This window comes from Gorilla gorilla, chromosome 2 (genome assembly GCF_029281585.2).
Source record: "Gorilla gorilla gorilla isolate KB3781 chromosome 2, NHGRI_mGorGor1-v2.1_pri, whole genome shotgun sequence".
NCBI classification, from domain to species: Eukaryota; Metazoa; Chordata; class Mammalia; order Primates; family Hominidae; genus Gorilla; species Gorilla gorilla.
The window spans coordinates 38,265,609-38,287,086 of NC_086017.1; the positions used below are offsets into that span (position 1 = coordinate 38,265,609).

The window sequence follows — 21,478 nt, forward strand, 5'->3', positions numbered from 1 at the left end:
AGTAAAGTTTGCTCTCCACTTATACATCCAAACCACTATTTAAACATGAAGTCATGTATTTCTAATTGGCTATATGGCAACTGAAACCATGATTAAACTTCAGCTTCTATGGGGGCAATAATTGTCTTATTAAAGATCATTTCTACTGGATAACAAATATGTAAGACATGAGTTTCTTCCTGATACATTTGCATTCCCTTGAGCTTACTTGTCCTGCCAAAACTTGCCCTTTCCTCCGATGGATTTCAATGACTGGTATCTATTTGATTTTGTTGCATTTGTGCATTTTACTTCTCACCACCCACAGATTCCAAAATTGATCATATACTTTTCTTGTAATTCTGATAACTTACCGTTGGGTTGCCCACTCCTCTCCCTTTCATCATTAAATCTCCTGATAATGCTTCAGAATTTCTCATCTGAGTAAAAGGAAAAATAGAGAAATGGAAGTGCACAATGCATTATCATGGTTGACAGTGTCTGAACTCAGAATGAGGTCAGTGTAAGGGCAAAAAGTGGACATCAGCTTTCTTCAAACACCTCAAGTCTGAAAAGATGATGAATGTAGGAGATGAGGAGAAGTAATCATGTTTTCTACATCTATTGTCTCTGCTCAGCTTTTCCTTTAGTTTAGCACATTCGTTTTTAACTGTGACGTACAGACTGCGTCAGAGAATTTCCCTCTGCCTCATGAAGAAATACTGAAATGCCCCATTTATTTGGCCATGTGACAGTATCTTTCACAATTTGTCTTTAGATTGGCATGCAAGATTTTCTATAATTTAATATGGTTAAATATGAACAGAAGCTTTCTCTTTCATTAGCATCTAATTGTTTTTGAGGGTCATCTCTGTTTTTATTTATATTTATAAAGTAATAATTTAAAATGAATACTCTTGGGCCCAATAGAGATGTGATTTATCAAAGACTATCAAAATAGCCATTCATGTTATACATAATAACTGCAAAGTACTTCCCACTTTTATGACTTAAGTGTGAGAAATCTTGAGACTATTTTATGCTGAATGGAGTAGGTGCTACTTTTAATTTGATATTGCTTGACAATAATCCTTTTAGAAATTTTAAATCACCAACTATTAAATATAAACCCCTTACATTTTACAGTTTTAACACTGTAATGTAACGATTATGGATTGGTTGCTTTTAAAATACATGTTAATTAGGTTGAAAGACCCATTGTTTCTAAATTTCTGTTAAGTTGGGGTCTCCATTGCTGCTGCCATGGAGTCTCCATTTCTGCTTCTTAGTGAGGTCTTCTTTCTAGTGTGTTCCTTCAGTAATGTAAATTTCCAATGTAAGTTTACAAGGTAAACTCCACTCAAGTTTGCTCTTAAGGACAGCCTAATAACAGTCGCCAAACAATGAGATACTGTGGTGTGAACCTGATAATAACCAGAGAGTCTTCTTCATTGAGGTCCTGACGCCACAATTGACTTTCTGTTATCACTTAGAGTTCTTTTAACGTATTAGGCTTCTTTGGGTTCCAGATAGTTGGAAACAATGTGTAATGCTCTAGACCTTCTTCTTCTAAAACCTACGACTGCCAGGTAGTCCTCTACCTGTGCTTTCCCTAACTCAGAGGCACAAGAGCCATAGGACTCTGCTCAGCCTCTGGGGAGCAACTGAACATCTACTTCATTCTCACATTCCACCATCTCTGTTGACTGTGCACCCATGTCACCACATCCTGGCAGTAGAGTTGGGACTCATCAACTTCCTAAAATCCGAATTTTTATGTCACTAATACCAGGCATGAAATATTTTTATTAGTTTACTTTGTTCTGTTAATTATGATCAGTAATGACATGATTTGGCTCTGTAACCCACCTAAATCTCATCTTGAATTGTAATCCGAACTGTAATCTCCACATGTTGGGGGCAGGACCTTGTGGGAGGTAATTAGAACATGGGAGCAATTCCCCCATGCTGTTCTCATGATACTGAGTGAGATCTCATGAGATCCAATGGCTTTGTAAGGGACTTTTCCCCCTTCACTTGGCACTATTCTCACTTCTCTCTCCTGCTGCCATATGAAGAAGGATGTGTTTGCTTCCCCTTTTGTCCTGATTGTAAGTTTCTTGAGGCCTCCCCAACCATGTGGAACTGGGGAGTCAATTTAACCTCTTTCCTTTATAAATTACCCAGTCTTGGGTATTTCTTCATAGCAGCATGAGAACAGACTAATACAGGAAATTGGTACCACACAGAGTGGGCTGCTGCTATAAGGATACCCAAAAATGTGGAAGCAACTTTGGAACTGGGTAGCAGGCTGAGATTGGAATAGTTTGGAGGGCTCGATACAAGACAGGAAGATGTGGGAAAGTTTGGAACTTCCTAGGGACTTGTTGAATGACTTTGACCAAAATGCTGATAGTGATATGGACAATGAAGTCCAGGCTGAGGTGGGCTCAGATGAAAACGAGGAACTTCTTGGGAACTGGAATAAAGGTGACTCTTACTTTGCCTTAGCAAAAAGACTGGCAGCATTTTACCCTTGCCCTAGAGATTCTGTGGAACTTTGAACTTGAGAGAGATGATTTAGGGTATCTGGTGGAAGAAATTTTAAGCAGCAATGCAATCAAGAAGTGACTTGGGTGCTCAAAAAGCATTCAGTTTTATGTATTCATTCACAAAGATATGGTTTGGAATTGGAATTTATGTTTAAAAGGGAAGTAGAGCATAAAAGTTTGGAAAATTAGCAGCCTGATGATGTGATAGAAAAGAAAAACCCATTTTCTGAGAAGAAATTCAAGCCAGCTGCAGAAATTTGCATAGTAACAAGAAGCCAAATGTTAATCACCAAGACAATGGGGAAAATGTCTCCAGGGCATATCAGAGGTCTTCATGGTAGCCCTTCCCTTCACAGGCCCACAGGCCTAGGAGGAAATAATGGTTTCATGGGCCGGGCCCAGTGCCTTGCTGCTTTGTGTAGTCGTGGGACTTGGTGCCCTGTGTCCCAGCCATGGCTAAAAGGGGTCAAATGCAGCTCAGACTGTTGCTTCAAAGGGTACAAGCCCCAAGCCTTGGCAGCTTACACGTGGTGTTGGGCCTGCAGGTACATAGAAATAAAGAATTGAAGTTTCAGAACCTCCACCTAGATTTCAGAGGATGTATGGAAATGCCTGGATGTCCAGGCAGAAGTTTGCTTCAAGGATAGAGCCCTCATGGAGAACCTCTGCTAGGAGAGTGCAGAAGGGAAATGTGGGGTTGGAGCCCCCACACAGAGTCCCCACTGAGGCACTGCCTAGTGGAGCTGTGAGAAGAGGGCCATCTTTTTCCAGACTCAAGAATGGTAGATCCACTGACAGCTTGCACCGTGCAACTGGAAAAGCCACAGACACTCAATGCCAGCCTGTTAAAGCAACTGGGAGGGGGACTGTACCCTGCACAGCCACAGGGGTGGAGCTGCCCAAGGCTGTGGGAGCCCACCTCTTGCGTCAGTGTGACCTGGATGTGAGACATGGAGTCAAAGGAGATAATTTCAAAGCTTTATGATTTGGCTGCCCCACTGGATTATGGACTTGCATGGGGCCTGAGGCCCCTTCGTTTTGGCCAATTTCTTATTTGGAATGGGTGTATTTGCCCAATGCCTGTACTCACATGGTATCTAAGAATTAACTAACTTGCTTTTGATTTTACAGGCTTATAGACAGAAGGGACTTGCCTTGTCTCAGATGAGACTTTGGACTTGGAATTTTGGGTTAAGCTGGAATGAGTTAAGACTTTGGAGGACTGTTGGAAGGGCATGATTGTGTTTTGTAATGTGAGGACATGAGATTTGTGAGGGGCCAGTGGCAGAATGATATTTTTTGGCTCTGTGTCCCCACCCAAATCTCATCTTGAATTGTAATCTGAATTGTAATTTCCAAGGTTGGGGGTGGGACCTTGTGGGAGGTGATTAGATCATGGGGCAGTTCCCCTATGCTCTTCTCATGATAGTAAGTGAGTTCTCATGAGATTTGATGGTTTTATAAGGAGCTTCCCCCCTTCACTCAGCACTTCTTTCACTTCTCTCTCCTGCTGCCATGTGAAGAAGGACATGTTTGCTACCCCTTCTGCCATGATTGTAAGTTTCCTAAGGCCTCCCCAGTCATGTGGAACTGTGAGTTAATTAAATTTCTTTCCTTTATAAATTACCCAGTCCCAGGCAGTTCTTTATAGCAGCATGAGAATGAACTAATAAAAGTAATAACTTTTTTATTTGGTTATGAGTTGCATAGATTTATTTTATAACTTTGCTATCAATTGATAATTTAACAGATTAATAACCTACAGTCCTCAAATTCAAGCAATTTATGGATATTTTATTTTTGTGATTTCAGATTCTTTACAGCATGATATGTATACTTTCTTTAGATTTTAAAATTATCTAAATAATTTAGTTTACAAATAGTTACCTTAATGAAGCAAATATATCTTTGTATCATTTTTTCTCCTCTCAGTTGTACCAAATATCTTATATATATATGATTGTATTTGTTTGCTAGGGCTGCCATAACAAAATGTCACAGACTGGGTGGCTTAAACAACAGAAATTTATTTTCTCAGTTCTGGAGGCTAGAAATCCTGAGATTAAAGTGTCTGCAGGATTAATTTTTTTTTAAGACCCTCTTCTTGGCTTGCAGATTGCTATTTTCTTGCTGCGCCCTAACATGGTCTTCCTTCTGTGCATGTCTGTCTTCACTTCTTCTCCTTATAAGGAGACCAGTCATATTGGATTAGGGCCCACCCTAATGAACTCATTTTAACGCCACTACCTTTTTTAAGGCTCTCTGTTCAAATATGACCACATCTGAAGCTAGGACTTCAGCATACAAATTTGAGGGTGTGGGGAGGACAAAATTCAGCCCATAATGATGTCACTTTACAATTTTTTAATTTGCCAAAAACCAAAAATGTGTAAAGTATATGTTTGTTTGAACTTTATAACAACACAGTGAGGAACCAGTTACTATGAGGTCTAGATACGTGCTTGGTGCCTGTATTAGTTTGTTCTCACACTGCTAATAAAGACATACTTGAGACTGGGTAATTTATAAAGAAAAGAGGTTTAATTGACTCACAGTTCAGCATGGCTGGGGAGGCCTCCAGGAACTTACAATCATGGTAGAAGGGGAAGAAAACACATCCTTCTTCACATGGTGGCAGCAAGGAGAAGTGCTGAGCAAAGAGGGAAAAGCCCCTTATAAAAGCAGCAGATCTCATGAGAACTCACTCACTATCACAAGAACAGCAACACTGGGGTAACCACCCTCATGACTCAATTACCTCCCACCAGGTCCCTCCTACAACATGCGGGGATTATGGGAATTACAATTCAAGATGAGATTTGGGTGGGGACACAAAGCCTAACCATATCAGTGCATCTTGTCTGGTTTATGGCAAAACCAGAGAAAAATGTTGCTGGTCAAGAGACTTGAGCATGTGTTGGTCTTTGCTGTACCACTAGGAAATGTTGGAAAAATCTAAGCATTCTGTGTCTCAGATCACTGAACTATAACATGTGGGGGCATACGAAAGGTAGAGGGGTACAGGATTTGGGATTATGAACATCATTGTCTAAATGGGACTTTACAGTGCTGCAAAGTGAAGTAACACTTGACAGCTGTACAGATTTTTGAATGGTTTGGTATATTAGATATGCATATTTTATATCTTGATCTGTAAAACTCCATCATATTTCTACTGTACATTCCTTAATCATAGCTTACTGACCTTATTTGCTGTCTTCCCTTCCTGCTTTATTCTCTGAACAGTAGGTCAGAGTGTAGAATGATTGGTTAATTTTTTAACACTTAGTTGATATATAAGTGCAATTTTGCCATGGATGGTTTTAGCCTAATAATTTACATTGTGCTATTTAAATACAAGATGATAATTTTGATTTTAGAGTTGTAGTTTTAAAAATAAAAAGTCAATTTTTTGATACATTAATACTAAGTATTAAAGAAATTGTAGACTTAATATATATGTAAGATAAATAAAATATCTAGCTATAGTTTCAATGTATTATCTGAATGAAAAAAATAGATATTATTGAGATGAACTCATCTGTATCTTTTTCAGTTTTATTTCACTGAAAGCACACCATCATTCTATCCTTGGTCTTGATACAGTAGCAATCCTTATTGATCAAACATCAGATAAGAAAGGCCTTTTGTTATTTTAGTAACTTTACTCTTTTGACTATGGTATCAGATAATCCTTATCAAATTGATTTTATCATAGAGCTGGAGAAAACCAGAGATCATATGGTTGCCCCACTTCAATAAGCAAAGCATATTCTTACACACACACACACACACACACACACACACACACACACACATACCCCCTACACTATACACCACACATACTTTGGTACTCTTTATCAAATGGTTGTGTAGGCTCTTAACCAGCAAGGAAATGTAATTTATGAGGCTGAATATTTCATCGTTGGGCTAATTATTCTTAAGTCCTTTTCTTTTTTTCCTTTCTTGAGTTGAATATAGCCTCCCTGTGGTTTCCCTCCCTTTGGTACTGATCCTGCTTCTGAGCCATGACTGTGATCTAATCTAGTGGAAAACATTTGGGTTTTGGCATTAGAAAGTCCTTTTTCAAACCATGTTTTCACCTTTTATTAACAGTCTTCTTAAGAAAGTTACAGAATAGCTCCAAGACTCAGTTTTCATTTAAATAAAGAAAACAGGCTGGGTGCAGTGGCTCATGCCTGTAATCCCAGCACTTTGGGAGGCCAAGGCGGGCGGATCACTTGAGGTCAGGAGTTCGAGACCAGCCTGACCAACATGGTGAAACCTCATCTCTACTAATTAGCTACTAATTAATGGTGGCAGGCGCCTGTAATCCCAGTTACTCGGGAGACTGAGGCTGGAGAATTGCTTGAACCCAGGAGACAGAGGCTGCGGTGAGCCGAGATCACACCATTGGACTCCAGCCTGGGTGACAGAGCAAGACTCCCTCTTAAAAAAAAAAACAAAAAAACCCAAAAAACAAAAAAACTTACTTCATCACTTCATCAGGTTGGTGGGAGGATCAAATTGATAATCAAAGCCTCAAAGGAGTGCTGGGAACACTGACATCATTAACTTGTCTCAGTAAGTTGCCTCTTCCAATTCCACCCCAGTTTTTTTTTTTTTTTGACCACTTTTAAATATCTGTGATATTCCTCCTCAGTTTCTCTTATAATACCCTTGAATCAATTTTCATTTTACTGTTTAAAATTACACAAATTATTTTTAAAATATTGAGCAAATATATTACTTAAAAATTCTGATTTTCTTAGTGCTAAATTTGTTTTTATTTACATTCACAATCAGGAATTTTTACAGTGATTATGTTCCCATAAATTTTTAGTTTATTTCAAACTTCCTTTTAAACAGAACATGATAAACCAAATAAAATGAATAACTTCTTAGGTGTGGGTTTTCTCACTTCAGAGGTTTTTCAGGACTATTCTCTAATTTCCTGTTCAGACTCCATATAGAATTATTATTTCAGTTTTTGCTTATCAGGGGTGTTAATGACAGGAGCTCTCTGCTGCATATGATGAAATAGAAAAACCAAATACAACCAAAAAAAGTAGAATAGAATGGGTAAAAGTGGGAAATGAAGACCAAAGAGAAAAATGAAACATATCAATAAATTTGTAGAGGTTTATGTCATGAAATAACATATCTCTAAATGTTTGTTTTTAATAAAGAATAAATTTTATTTTCAATGTTGAAGATTTTTTAACAGTGTGGTCACATGGCAATGCAGCAGATGGAGGAAGGAGACAGGATGGAACTGCAGAGCTCTATTTCTGCTTTTCCCACAGTAGTTTCACTCCACAGCATTATCAAAGCCTGAGCTACCAGGATTCCTTTGGCAGACCTGGCTCAGGAAATACCAGCTCTCTCCCACGCCATCAGAAGCCATGCTTAGTGGGTTAACATTTTGCTAATTAATCGTTTGATTTAGAGTTAATTCAGCTCTACATGAATTTGAGGAAATCTTTCTTTTTCTCTTATCTTTTCTATCATCAGTGCCTAAATATCTCTTATTGTCCCTGGAGATCATTCTTTTGCTTTATAATTCTTTCCTCATGTCTTATCTATATCTTAAACTTGTGACCATTTCAAAGCTTTCTATAACTATAAAATACAATTTATTACTTGTATCAAACAAATATCCTACCTTTGAAAGATATAAGTAGGAATATATGTTTTGTGAAAAGTCATTAAAATTCAAAGGAGGAAGTTAATATGCGATTGATAGACGTGTTGATGTCTGCCTTTTTAAAAGCATCAAAATAATTACAAATATTTTCTTTTGAAAGTTGGCCAGGAATACTTTGCCCTGACCGTTTTAAAGGGAAATATGTAACTTATGACCCGGATGGAAATGTTGAAGAGTATCACATTGAATTCCTGGGCGATCCCCATTCAAGATCATGGATAAAGGCAACATTCGTTGGACATTATAGTATCACATTAAAGGTACGTACAGTAACATCAAAACTTTATTCTTCTTGCACTTATTTTTAGTTGTGGTAATTTTTATCTTTGATCATAAAATATATATAATTTGCTTTTAGATTGATATAATGTATGCTATTTATTTAATTCAAATATTTGTATTTTTAGTGTTTTTCTCAAAGAAAGTATGGATATAAAATAGTTGTGAGAGTTTTAAATTTTATTTTTCTTTCTGTCTTTTTTTTTTTTTTTTTTTTTTGGAGACAGAGTCTCACTCTGTCACCCAGGCTGGAGTGCAATGGCGCGATCTCGGCTCACTGCAAGCTCCGCCTCCTGGGTTCATGCCATTCTCCTGCCTCAGCCTCCCGCATAGCTGGGACTACAGGTGCCCGCCACCATGCACTGCTAATTTTTTTGTGTTTTTAGTAGAGATGGGGTTTCACCGTGTTTGGCAGGATGGTCTCGAACTCCTGACCTTGTGATCAGCCCGCCCCGGCCTTCAAAAGTGCTGGGATTACAGGCGTGAGCCACTGCGCCCAGCCTTAAATTTTATTTTTCTAATGGTAATATAATAAAAATCAACTGAAGACTTTATGTGATTGCCTTTTGAAACAATTTTAAGACTATCATTTGGTAATTTTTAAATTCTCTTGAGAAGAGGAGACTCTATGTTATAGCCATAGCTCACAGGAAAACTTAATTATGGATTGCAACCAGTTTTTCAATTTCAAATGGAATATTTCATTTATACTAACTCCTTCAGTATCTTTTTGACTCTTTTTAAACTTTAAATCTCACATTATAATTAATAGATAGATTATTAGATTAGTGTAAAAGTAACTGTGATTTTGCTATTACTTTTGCACCAACCTAATAGTTTCTCAAATTTATGAGAATAGGTAAACTGGACCTATTTCCACATATTTGGTTTAATAAGTATAAATCAATTAAATGATCTGTGTTTATATTCTAATATTGAAACTTCTCATCTGCAAATCATGCTTTCATTAAAACTTGATAAAAAGTGGATGTCAGAAATGTGGATACCTTTTACTCAATTTGAATATTTTCTTTTTTTTCTTTTTTTTTTTTTGTGATGGCCAGCCTTGAATTACTGGGCTCAGGTGATCCTCTTGCCTCAGCCTCCCAAGTAGTTAAGTCTACAAGCAGACATTACTGTGCCCAGCTGGATGTTTTTTGTTTGTTTTGTTAATAGATGTGTACATATTTAGAAATACAAATATGTACATGTACGTATTTAAAACATGCAATTTAATCCACAGTAAAATTAAATCTGTGAAAATTAGGGGTACTTTTTAATGGGTTTTTACTATATCTTTGGCAAATATATAGTAAAAACTATGTATTTTATACTATTTTGTTTGGTATTTTATACTATTCAGTTTGAAGCAGGTAAGAGAGAAGGCTGTTTTTGTGAAAACATTTAAGTATGGAATAACACCATATAAATCAATTTCATGCTAGTTGTGATCCAGTCATCTTTATACGAGGCATATTCTCTGCTCTGACGTTTTGAATGTGCTCCTAGATGCTTCTGCTGGCAACCATAGAAGACAGGATAGAGTATTCCATCTTGGCCCCTTTATAAAGGATAGGGGAATCTTTTAGCTGCTCATGAAGCTGACCTTAGAATCTCACCTCAGGATAGCTGAGATTTCCTTTCCTTTGAAGATGGAGATTGTATTGACTCCAATTTACACTCTATTGTCTAGAATTCCCAGGGATTTAATCTTTTATGGTCCTTTCCACTTTGGAGCTCCTATATCCTCAAATGCTATCTCTATACTGCACCACATTGATCTAGATATTAAATACATGCCCCCAACTTCAGAAAAAAAAGACAAAACCACTTACACAAAAAGTACTGTATATTTAGACAACGTAGAGTTTTAAAAATTTTTTTCTAGAGGAGAAGTATGTAAATTGTACGAGTTGTCTGATCACTTTTTCTAAAACCAGATGAAGAATGATAGTCATGTATAATTTTCACTGGTTATTGCTAAATCTTAATTCATACACTATTTCAACATCATTTTCCTCTAAATTAATTCTTCTAAATTAATTAACAACTAATTAATATTTCGGGATTTTCACCAAATATGGATGCTCTATATTTTGCAGTGCATATGTGAAGGTGGTATAGACATAAATTTGCCTACAAAGACCTGCATTATATGCATTTAAATTAATTTTTTTTGTTTTATTATGAAAATTTTAACTTTTATTTTGGCTCAATCATGTTTGTCTAGTCTTTTAAATAGTTAATTTAATAGGTACATGGTTGCCTTATGAGACCTCTGACTTAATTAATTTTATTAAGAGCACAACAGTACTCAGTCATTCTCTAGTCATACAGATGATAGTGTTTTCTCCTAATAAATGGAACTATTCATTGATACACTGAGATACACTCCAGAAAATAGTTGAAGGCAATATTTTTATTATAGATTTATAACTGATGTTAGTTTATATATTTTAGTTTTTAATCAGTAGCTATAAACATAGCTGAAATCCAGCCTCCTCTCTTATAAAGAAGCCTTGATATTCTTGAAAGTATTCAGAGATGGGATTCTGGGAAGATGGTAGAGTAGGAAGCACCATGAATATGTCTCTCCACCTAGACAACAATCAGACACTGGCAGAATCTGTCTAATGTAACTATTTTTGAACTCTGGAGTCTATTGAAGGCTTGAAACTTCCAGGAAAAGGCTTGGACTGTATGCTGCAGTTAATTTCCATCAACTTCAGCTCTTAACACAGTAGCAGCTACCAGTCCCCATTCCCAGCCGTGTGGCAGATAGTTGCACATGTTTCTGGAGCATCTTGCACATAGCTTACAGGAGCTGAGGTGGGCAAAAATGACCCTGTTTTTCAAATATTAGGGATCTGTGCTGTAATCACTGATTGCTGCTTATGATCACAAAGGTACAGACAATGAAAGGGGCAGCTAGCTACTGTTACTGTAATCTCCCTCATTTGTGCAAGCCCCTCCCCCTTCAGCTGAAGTGACTTCCAGGAGATTTAAAGGGCTGGCACCCTTTTGCACCACCACTTTCATTTTTCCATTTTTCCTCTTGTGAAAGCCAGACATTAAACATAGGACATTTTAAACCAACTGTATATACAGGGAAAATTAGAAAGTGACTGCACAGGCAGAGGGAAAGGTGCAGGTTCAGAAAAGACCTGAGTGGACTTAAAGTTTTAGTTCAGGCTGATCCTTGGCACAAAGATAGCCTACAACAATAAAAAGATAAACAAAAACAATAACAAAAACAGCAAATTGTGGGGAAGATGATGAATCTGATTTTCAAACTTACCACATTATTAGACTTAAATGTCCAGTTTTCAACAAAAATTCATAAGACCTGTAAAGAAACAGGAAAGTATGGCTCATTTAAAGGAAAAAAAATCAACAGAAATTGTCCCTGACAAAAACTTCATGGCAGATCTACTAGACAAATACTTTAAAGCCACTGTCTTAAAGATGCTCAAAGAACTAAAGGAAGATATTGAGAGTCAAGAACATGAGGTATGAACAAAAGACAAATATGAATAAGGAATTAGAAAACCTATAAGAAAACCAAAAGAAATTTAGGAACAGAAAAGTACAACTGAAATGAAAAGTTCACTATAGGGATTCAAAGACAAATTAGAGCAGAGAGAAGAATCGGCAAACTTGAAGGCAGAACAATGGAAATTATTGAGTCTCAGTGTATTAGTCAGGGTTCTTTAGAGGGACAGAACTAATAGTATATATATATCCTAGTATATATCCTATGGTGTGTGTGTGTGTGTGTGTGTATATATATATATACACACACACACACACACACACCATAGGATATATATATATACACATCATAGGATGTGTGTATATATATATATATATATATATATATATATATATATATATATACACCTACATATAAAGGGGAGTTTATTAAGTATTAACTTACATGATTACAACATCCCCAATAGGCTGTCTTCAAGCTTGAGGAGCAAAGAGAACCAGTCCAAATCTCAAAACTGAAGAACTTGGAGTCTGATGTTTAAGAGCAGGAAGCATCCAGCACGGGAGAAAGATGTAGGCTGGGAGGCTAGGCCAGTCTCTCCTTTTCACATTTGTCTGCCTGCTTTATACTTGCTGGCATCTGATTAAATGGTGCCCACCCAATTAAGGGTGGCTCTGCCTTTCCCAGCCCAGTGACTGAAATGTTAATCTCCTTTGGCAACACCCTCACAGACACACCCAAGATCAATACTTTGTATCCTTCAATTCAATCAAGTTGACACTCAGTATTTACCAACCATCACAAGCCCACCCCTTGGCAACTGGAACCTATACACATCTCCTGAGATCATACATAATCTTCAAATAAAGACAATAATAAGATCGTAATTATGCCTAACATAATACAGCTATCCTTTGTACAATCGGAAATGCACCAGTGCCCAACCCAAATACTCTTACATAAAGTTAACAATACCTAAATGCTGATATGAAGTCAATAAATCTTATGTCACATAAAGGAAAAAGGAAATAAAATGAAGATATTTTCTTAGTACAAGTGTATACATGAACAAACATGTTTTTAACAAAGAAAGAGGAAATACTCATGACAATTACAGTCCCATTTCTGCAGCTGGTCACGTGGTTGTAGCTGGTATTGACGACTACCTTACTACCCATTCTGTATTCCCTTTGCCTTCAGCAAGCATCTTGGCAGGTCATGGTTTTTTTTCCTGGTGAAGTGACCAAAACCTTCATTCCTGAGGGGTCTGGGCTATTTGTAGTCCTGCCTGGATTGGGCTGTTGTAGTTTGCCATTGACCTTAATCACAGGGCATGGTAATACTAAGAGAAACTCTCATAGATCTCCTGTTTTCCATGCATACTCTTCCTTACCGCCATTGTGGAGTAGTAGACTGATTTCATCTTGATAGCCCAGGTCAGTCACCCAAGCCAACATTGTAACTCCTTTCATAGCCTGTTGACTTAAAGGTAGGAGAAGCCCAAAGTGTCCAGGTGGCAATCTTAACTTCCAGTTTAATGGAATCGTTGTTGTGTCTCCTGATGGCAGCATTCCTCCCTCTGGAACTAAGACTTCTAGGCCAGCAAAACATAATGTTGCAGAAACAGGAAGCAAAAATTTTACTAGTGGATCACTAGCAGTGATGGTGAGTGATGCCACTTCCATTTCTACCTCTTGATTCCTGGACCTGTGAATCCTGGCTGTGGGAGAAACAGTACCATATAATGGATGCTGATTCAGAACATATGCAGCCTTCTGGAGAACTTTGGCCAATCCCTGCAAAGTATTGTCACCTAGTTGGCATTATAATTGTGACTTCAAATGGCTATTCCACTGTTCTATCAATCCAGCTACTTCAGGATGATGGGGAACATGGTAAGACCAGTGAATTTTATAAGCATGAGCCCACTGCCACACTTCTTTAGCTGTAAAGTGAGTGCCTTGGTCGGAGGCAATGCTGTGTGGAATACTATGATGGTGGATAAGGCATTCTGTGAGTCGATGGATGATAGTCTTGGCAGAAGCATTGTGTGCAGGTTAGGCAAACCCATATCCAGAGTAAGTGTCTAGTCCAGTGAGGACCTCTGCCTTTTCCATGATGATAGAGGTCCAATATAATCAACTAGCTACCAGGTAGCTGGCTGATCACCCCAAGGAATGGTGCCATATCGAAGACTCAGTGTTGGTCTCTGCTGCTGGCAAATTGGGCACTCAGCAGTGGCTGTAGCCAGGTCACCCTTGGTGAGTGGAAGTCGATGTTGCTGAGCCCATGCATAACCTCCATCCCTGCCACCATGGCCACTTTGTTCATGGGTCTATTGGGTGATGACAAAGATGACTGGGGAAAGAGGCTGAGTTGTGTCCACAGAACAGGGTCATCCTATCCACTTGATTTTTGAAATCCTTCTTTTCTGGGGTCACGTATTGGTGAGCACTCACATGGGATACAAATATCTTCACAGTTTTTGACCACTCAGAGAGGTCCATCCACATACCTCTTCCCCAAATCTCTTTGTTACCAATTTTCCAGTCATGCTTCTTCCAAGTCCCTGACCATCCAACCAAACCATTGGCTACAGCCCTTGAATCAGTATATAATCACACATCTGGCGATTTCTCCTTCCATGCAAAGTGCACAACCAGGTGCACTGCTTGAAGTTTTGCCTACTGGGAAGATTACCATTCACAACTCTCCTTCAGGGATGTCCTAGAAAGAGGCCGTAGTGCTGCAGCTGTCCACTTTTGAGTGGTGCCTGCATATCGTGCAGAACCATCTCTTCTTCTGTCAACTGATCATAGGGAATTCATCATGAGGCCATTAGTGCAAGCTGTGGGAGAGAAGGCAGGGTGGCAGGACTGGAGACCGTGGGCATTTGAGCCACTTGCCCATGTACCTTACTTGTGCCTTCAGGACCTGCTTGAGCCCGATCACATGTACCACTTCCATTTGATTATGGAATGCTGCTGTGCACAACCCATTTTATGGCTAGATGGGTCAGAAAGCACCCAGTTCATGATAGGCAGTTTAGTTCACCCAGGCACTTGATAATCCATAGTCAAATATTCAGTTTCCACCAAAGCCCAGTAACAGACCAAGAGCTGTCTCTCAAAAGGAGAGTAGTTATCTGCAGAAGATGGCAGGGCCTTGCTCCAAAATCCTGGAGGCCTCCACTGTGATTTACCTATTTGGGCCTGCCAAAGGCTCCAGACAGCATCCTTATCTGCCACTGACACTTCAAGCAACATTGGTTCTGCTGGGTCATATGGCCCAAGTGACAGAACAGTTTGCACAGCAGCCTGGACCTGTTGCATAGCCTTCTCCTGTTCTGGACCACACTCAAAACTGAGAGCCTTTTGGATCACTGACTAAATGCACCAGAGTAACACACCCAAATGAGGAATACGTTGCCTCCAACATCCAAATAAACCCATTAGGCATTGTTCCTCTTTCTTGGTTGTAGGAGAGTCCAAATGCAGCAACTTATCCTTCACCTTAGAAGGAATATCTCAACAAGCCCCACACCGCTGGACTCCTAGAAATTTTGCTGAGGTAGAAGTTCCCTGAATTTTAATTGGATTTATTTCCCATCCTCTGGCAAGCAAATGTCTCACCAATAAGTCCAGTGTGTTTACTACTTCTTGCTCACTGGATCCAGTCAGCATAGTGTCATCAATATAATGGACCAGTGTGATATCTCATGGAAGTGAAAAGCGATCAAGGTCTCTTGAATAAGATTATGACACAAAGCTGGAGAGTTGATATACCCCTGAGGTGCGACAGTAAAAGTATATTACTGGCCTTGCCAGCTGAAGGCAAATTGCTTCTGGTGGGCCTTATGGACAGGAATGGAGAAAAAGGTATTTGCCAAGTCAATGGCTGCATACCAGGTATCAGGAGATGTGTTAATTTGCTCAAGCAATGAAACCACATCTGGTATAGCAGCTGCAATTGGAATCACCACTTGGTTACACTTATGATAATCCACTGTCATTCTCCAAGATCTATCTGTCTTCTGCACAGGCCAAATGGGAGAGTTGAACAGGGATGTGGTGGGGATCACCACCCCTGTGTCCTTCAAGTCCTTGATGGTGGCACTAATCTCTACAGTCCCTCCAGGGATGTGATATTGTTTTTCATTTACTATTTCTCTAGGTAGAGGCAGCTCTAATGGCTTCTATTTGGCCCTTCCCACAATAATAGCCCTCACCTTACCAGTCAGGTAGCCAATGTGGGGGTTCTGCCCGCTGCTAAATATGTCTATGCGAATTATGCATTCTGGCACTGGGGAAATGACCGTAGGATGAGTCCAGGGACCCACTGGACCCACTGTAAGTCAGACCTGAGCTAAAACTCCATTAATTACCTGACCTCCATATGCCCCTACTTTAACTGGAGGACTACAATGACATTTTGGGTCCCCTGGAATCAACGTCAGCTCAGAGCCAGTGTCTAGTAGTCCCTGAAATTTCTGATCATTTCCAGTGTGCAGTTACCCAGGTGAAAGCCCAGAGGTCTCCTTGGGGACATGTGGAAGAAAGGTTCACTGCATAAATTGTCGGTAATTTAGTGGGGTCCTTCCTCAAGGTGACCCGGCCTCCCCTTCATTCAAGTGGTTCTGGGTCTGTAAACTGGCTCAAGTCTGGAAATTGATTGAGGGGGTGTGGTTCTCTGTTTTTCTAATTCAAATTAGTCTTTTGTCCATTCAACCTAGAAGTTTTCTGCTTGTATAAATTAAGTAGGAAATGCAGTAGGCTTCGTATCATTTGCACTTATAGGAACATTGTGATTAACTAGCCAATGCCAGAGCTCTATACAAGTCAGACTATTCTGATTACTGCTTTGCTTCTGCTGTCCATTACAGTAGCTATGCCCACCTTGCCTTTAATGGCTGAGTATCATCACTTGGCCTCTGCCACCTTGGGATCCGATGATCCTCATTGTATTTAAATTTTGTAGTTGAGTAACTGTGGTTCCCACTGTTAGATCTGACATACAGAGAAGAGCAATTACAGGGCTCCTCAAAATTGCAGATGCTGCCCTCACAAATCTGTTTCACAAGGCATTGGTGAAGGGTATATCTTCTGGACCCTCCCAGCTAGGATGAGTAGGTCTAAGTGACTAATCCACTCCACCATCCCAATCTCCCTAAGCCTTGGGACCCCTTCCTCTACATTGAACCAAGGGAGATTAGGTACTTCCAGCTCACTCACAATGAACCATCTTTTAATCCATGTTTCATGTGACCAAGCAAATAAACTATTAGACCTTTTTTTAACTCCCCAAGCTGCAACATTAAAAGCAGAGTCCCTACTTAGTGGTCCCAAATCAATAAATTCAGCCTGATCAAATTCTGTCTTCCTTCCACCATTATCCCACACCCTTAATATTCATTATTATGCTTGTTCACCAGATTTCTGTTTATATAAATTAGAGAACTCAAACAGCCCTTCTTGAGTGTAGCACGCCTCCTCATGGTCACACTCTCAACCTCACCTCTAGGGGTCCACCAGGACTTTAGTCTAGTTATAGGTCTAGAAAATAACATGAGTGTTGAGGGTGGCTCCTGAGGAGAATCAGCATTATTTTGCCTGGCAGCTGTGTCAGGGGAGGCCATCACTGTTGTCTCAGGCAGTGCAGGGTTTATCTCCTCAGACAAAGGCAGAAAGGATGATGGCAGCATGGGTCAGGGAGAGGAAGTTGCCACTACAGAGTTTACAAATCTAGTGTCCCCAGCTTCATCAGGGTCCTCCCACATGTCCCCATTCCACATTGCAGGGTCCCATTCTTTTCCACTCAATGCCTTCACTTTTAGAGTAGACACCTGGTGAGGCTGTGCATGCACCTGTCTTTGCAGGTCAGCCACTCGCATGATAAGAGCTTTCCACAATTTCAGCTCTTCCTCTACAGGAGATAAGACTCTCACTCAGGGCAATCTTAGCAGATTTGAGGCTCAGTATCTGCTTCTGAAGCCAGGAGTTAGAATTGCTGAGTTCATCGTTTGCTTTCATCACTTTGTCCACTGAACCTAGGAGGGACCAACCAGCTTCATTGTAGTCCTTGGTTCTCCAGATATGGTCAAACGTATTATGTATAGAGTCACTAAACTTCTTGCCTCACATGGGCAGTGAATCAGGAGTGTCAAATCCATTTATTTGGCTAACTCTCTAAAATGTTCACACCAAGGAGTATCAGTGTTTCTATACTGATATGCTCTATAGAAGTAGAGTCGTTAGCATTTTGGGGTCTATCATATTAAGCAGCCAAGTCCAGAAACCCCCAAACCAACAAAAGAGCTCCATCCTTATATATAGGTATATATCCTATTATATACCTATCATATATATATATATATTTGAGTTTATTAAGTATTAACTCACCACTTGGGTTACAGAGTGAGGCCCTAACATTATTAGTCTAAAAGTTAGTATATGTAACTTTGGTTTATAACTCCACATTTTGTTTTCTGCATAACTTAAGATACTGATGCACTGCAAAGAATTATTAGTTTATATTTTTGGGCAAACAACATATAAAGATGAAATTTCGTGACAACAACTGAAAGGGGTGGGGATGAAGCTGTTAAGGGAGCAGAATTTGTGTATGTTGTGAAGATAAGCTGATATAAATTCAAATTAAAGTGTTATAACTTTAGGATGTAATCCTCGTGTTAAACACAAAGAAAACAGCTATAGAATATATGCACAATGAAATGAGAAAGGAATTTAAATGTTTCAGTATAAAAAGTTAAACACAAAAGAAGCCAGTAAGGCAAGAAATGAGGAACAAAAAGCTGTAAGACATGTTGAAAACAAATAGCAAAATGACAGAAATAATTCCCTTATTAGTAATTATTTAAATGGGTTAAATTCCCCAGTCAAAAGACAGAGATTAGTAGAATGAATAAAAAGACACGATCTTACTATCTGCTCTCTAACAAGAGATTCACTTTAGATCCAAAGACACAAATAGACTGAAAGTGAAAGAATGAGAAAAGATGTTCCATGCAAATAGTAACCAAAAGAGAACAGGGGTTGCTATACTAATATTGGACAAAATAAACATAAATGTTACAAGAAACAAAAGAAAGATATTTTAATTAATAAGATGTTCAATATAGCAAGAAGAGATAGCTATTATAAACATGCATCTGTTAAAAGATTATTAAAACATATGAAGCAAAATCTTCCACAATTGAAGGGAGAAATAGACAGTTCAACAATAATAGTTGGAGACTTAATACCCCATTCTTAGTAATGGATAGACCACCAGGCAGAAGATAAGTAAAGAAATCGAGAGCTCAAACAACACAGTAAACCAACTAGATTTAACAGGCATGTACAAAACACTCTACCGGACAGGACTAGTATACATATTTTTCTCAAGTTCACATGGGACATTTTCTACAATAGATGACATGATGGACTACAAATTAAGCTCAGGAGGTTTTTAAAAGATAGATATAAGGCAGAGTATTATCTCGGACCACAATGAAATGAAGGTAGAAATAATAACAGAGGTAAAATTAGAATTTGTGGGAATTAAACACCGCAAGACAACCAATGAATCAAAGAAAAAATTATAAGGGAAACTGGAAAACACTTAGAGATGAATGAAACACATCTTAGAGAAAGTGAAAACACAACACACTAAAACTTATAGTATGCAATGAAAGCAGTACTGAGGGAGAAATTTATACCTACAAACACTTATTAAAAAAACAATAAATATTTCAAATCAACAACTTAACTTTACAACTTAAAGGACCAGAAAAAGAAAAACTAAATCCAAAGCTACTAGAAGGAAGGAAATATTAAAGATAAGAGCAGAGATAAGATATATAATAGAAAAACAATAGAGAAAATCAATGAAAACAGAAGTTGGTTCTTTGAAAAGATCAATAAAACTGTCAAACCTTTAGCTAGATGGACTAAGAATTAAAGAGAAAAGACTCAAATTACTAAAGTCAGAAATAAAGCAGGGACATTACTACCAATTCTACATAAATAAAAATGACTATAAAAGCATACTGTGGACAGTTATACAGCAACAAATTGGATAACCTAGACGAAATGGACAAATTCCTGGAAACACAAAATCTAGCAAAACTAAAGCATGAAGAAATAGAAAACCTGAGTAGACCTGTAACTAGTAATGAGATTGAATTAGTAATCCAAATCTCCCAACAATAAAGAATCTTAGACATGATGGCTTCACTTTGAAGTCTACCAAACACTTAAAGAACAATACTGATCCTTCAAATCCTACTTTTCCAAAAAACTGGATAGGAGGGCACACTTCCTAACTCGTTCTATAAGGCCAGCATTACTCTGGTACAAAAGACAGATAAAAACACTGCAAAGAAAGAAAAGTATAGGCCAGTATTCCTTATTTACATTGATGGAAAAAGTCAACAAAATACTAACAAACTTAATTCAGCAGAATAGTAAAAGAATTATACACTATGGCCAAATAGGATTTATCTTGGAATGTAAGAATAGTTCAATATATAAAAATCAACTAATGTAATACACCACATTACCAGAATGAAGAAAAAAAAGATCAGCTTAATTAATGTAGAAAAAGTATTTGACAAGATGCAACAACCTTTCATGATTAAAAAAAAAACACTCAACAAACTAGGAATGGAAGGCTACTATCTCAACATAATAAAAGCCATATATGAAAACTCATGGCAAACATTATATTCAAAGATGAAGGATTAAAAGCTTTTCTTCTGAGATGAGGAACAAAGCACAGATGCCAACTTTCACCATTCTATTCAACATAGTTCTGAAAGTTCTAGCCAGAGCAATTAGGCAAGAAAAAAGAAATAAAAGATACCTAGCTTCCACGAACATTGTCTAGAGGCACTCAGAATGGTCCAGCATTTGACATACCATCGTAGGGTTTCCTACAATACAACCACTAATAAAACTAGGCTGTCCTGAACCCCTGGCAATAGAATTGTTTACCTTTATACAAAGAAGGTTGGGAAAGCACCAAATCTGCATGTGGTGTGTGCCCAGGCAGACTTAGAGGGGTTCGTGCTGTGAGGCCTAAAGTTCTTATGAGATTGTCCAAAACAAAAAAACATATCAGCAGGCCCTATGGTGTTTCCATGTGTGCTAAATGTTTTCATGACAGGATCAAGTGTGCTTTCCTTATTAAGGAGCAGAAAATTGTTGTGAAATTGTTTAAGGTACAAACACAGAGTCAGAAAGCTAAATAAAAAATGAAGCTTTTTTTAAGGGTAATAAAAATTAAAAGGCTTTAAAAAAAGATCAAAATTGGACAGAAAGAAGTAAAATTATCTTTGTTTGCAGGTGATATGATCTTCTGAGTAGGAAACCTTAAAGATTCCACAAAAAATATTAGAACTAATAAGTGAATTCAACAAAGCAGCAGGATTCAAATACAACAAAGAAATTCAGTTGCATTTCCATACAC

At 38.3% G+C, this 21,478-nt stretch overlaps 1 protein-coding gene and 1 pseudogene across 1 annotated transcript in view; both read left to right on the forward strand.

The window, feature by feature from the left end:
- Positions 1–21,478, forward strand: part of ZCWPW2 (zinc finger CW-type and PWWP domain containing 2) — a 159,663-nt gene that overhangs the window by 62,699 nt on the left and 75,486 nt on the right. Inside the window, exon 3 of the mRNA XM_019024234.4 lies at positions 8,339–8,498. Within this exon, the coding sequence (XP_018879779.3) occupies positions 8,339–8,498 (160 nt within the window). The remainder of the gene's footprint in view (positions 1–8,338; positions 8,499–21,478) is intronic.
- Positions 14,316–21,260, forward strand: LOC109026337 (large ribosomal subunit protein eL34-like; annotated as a pseudogene).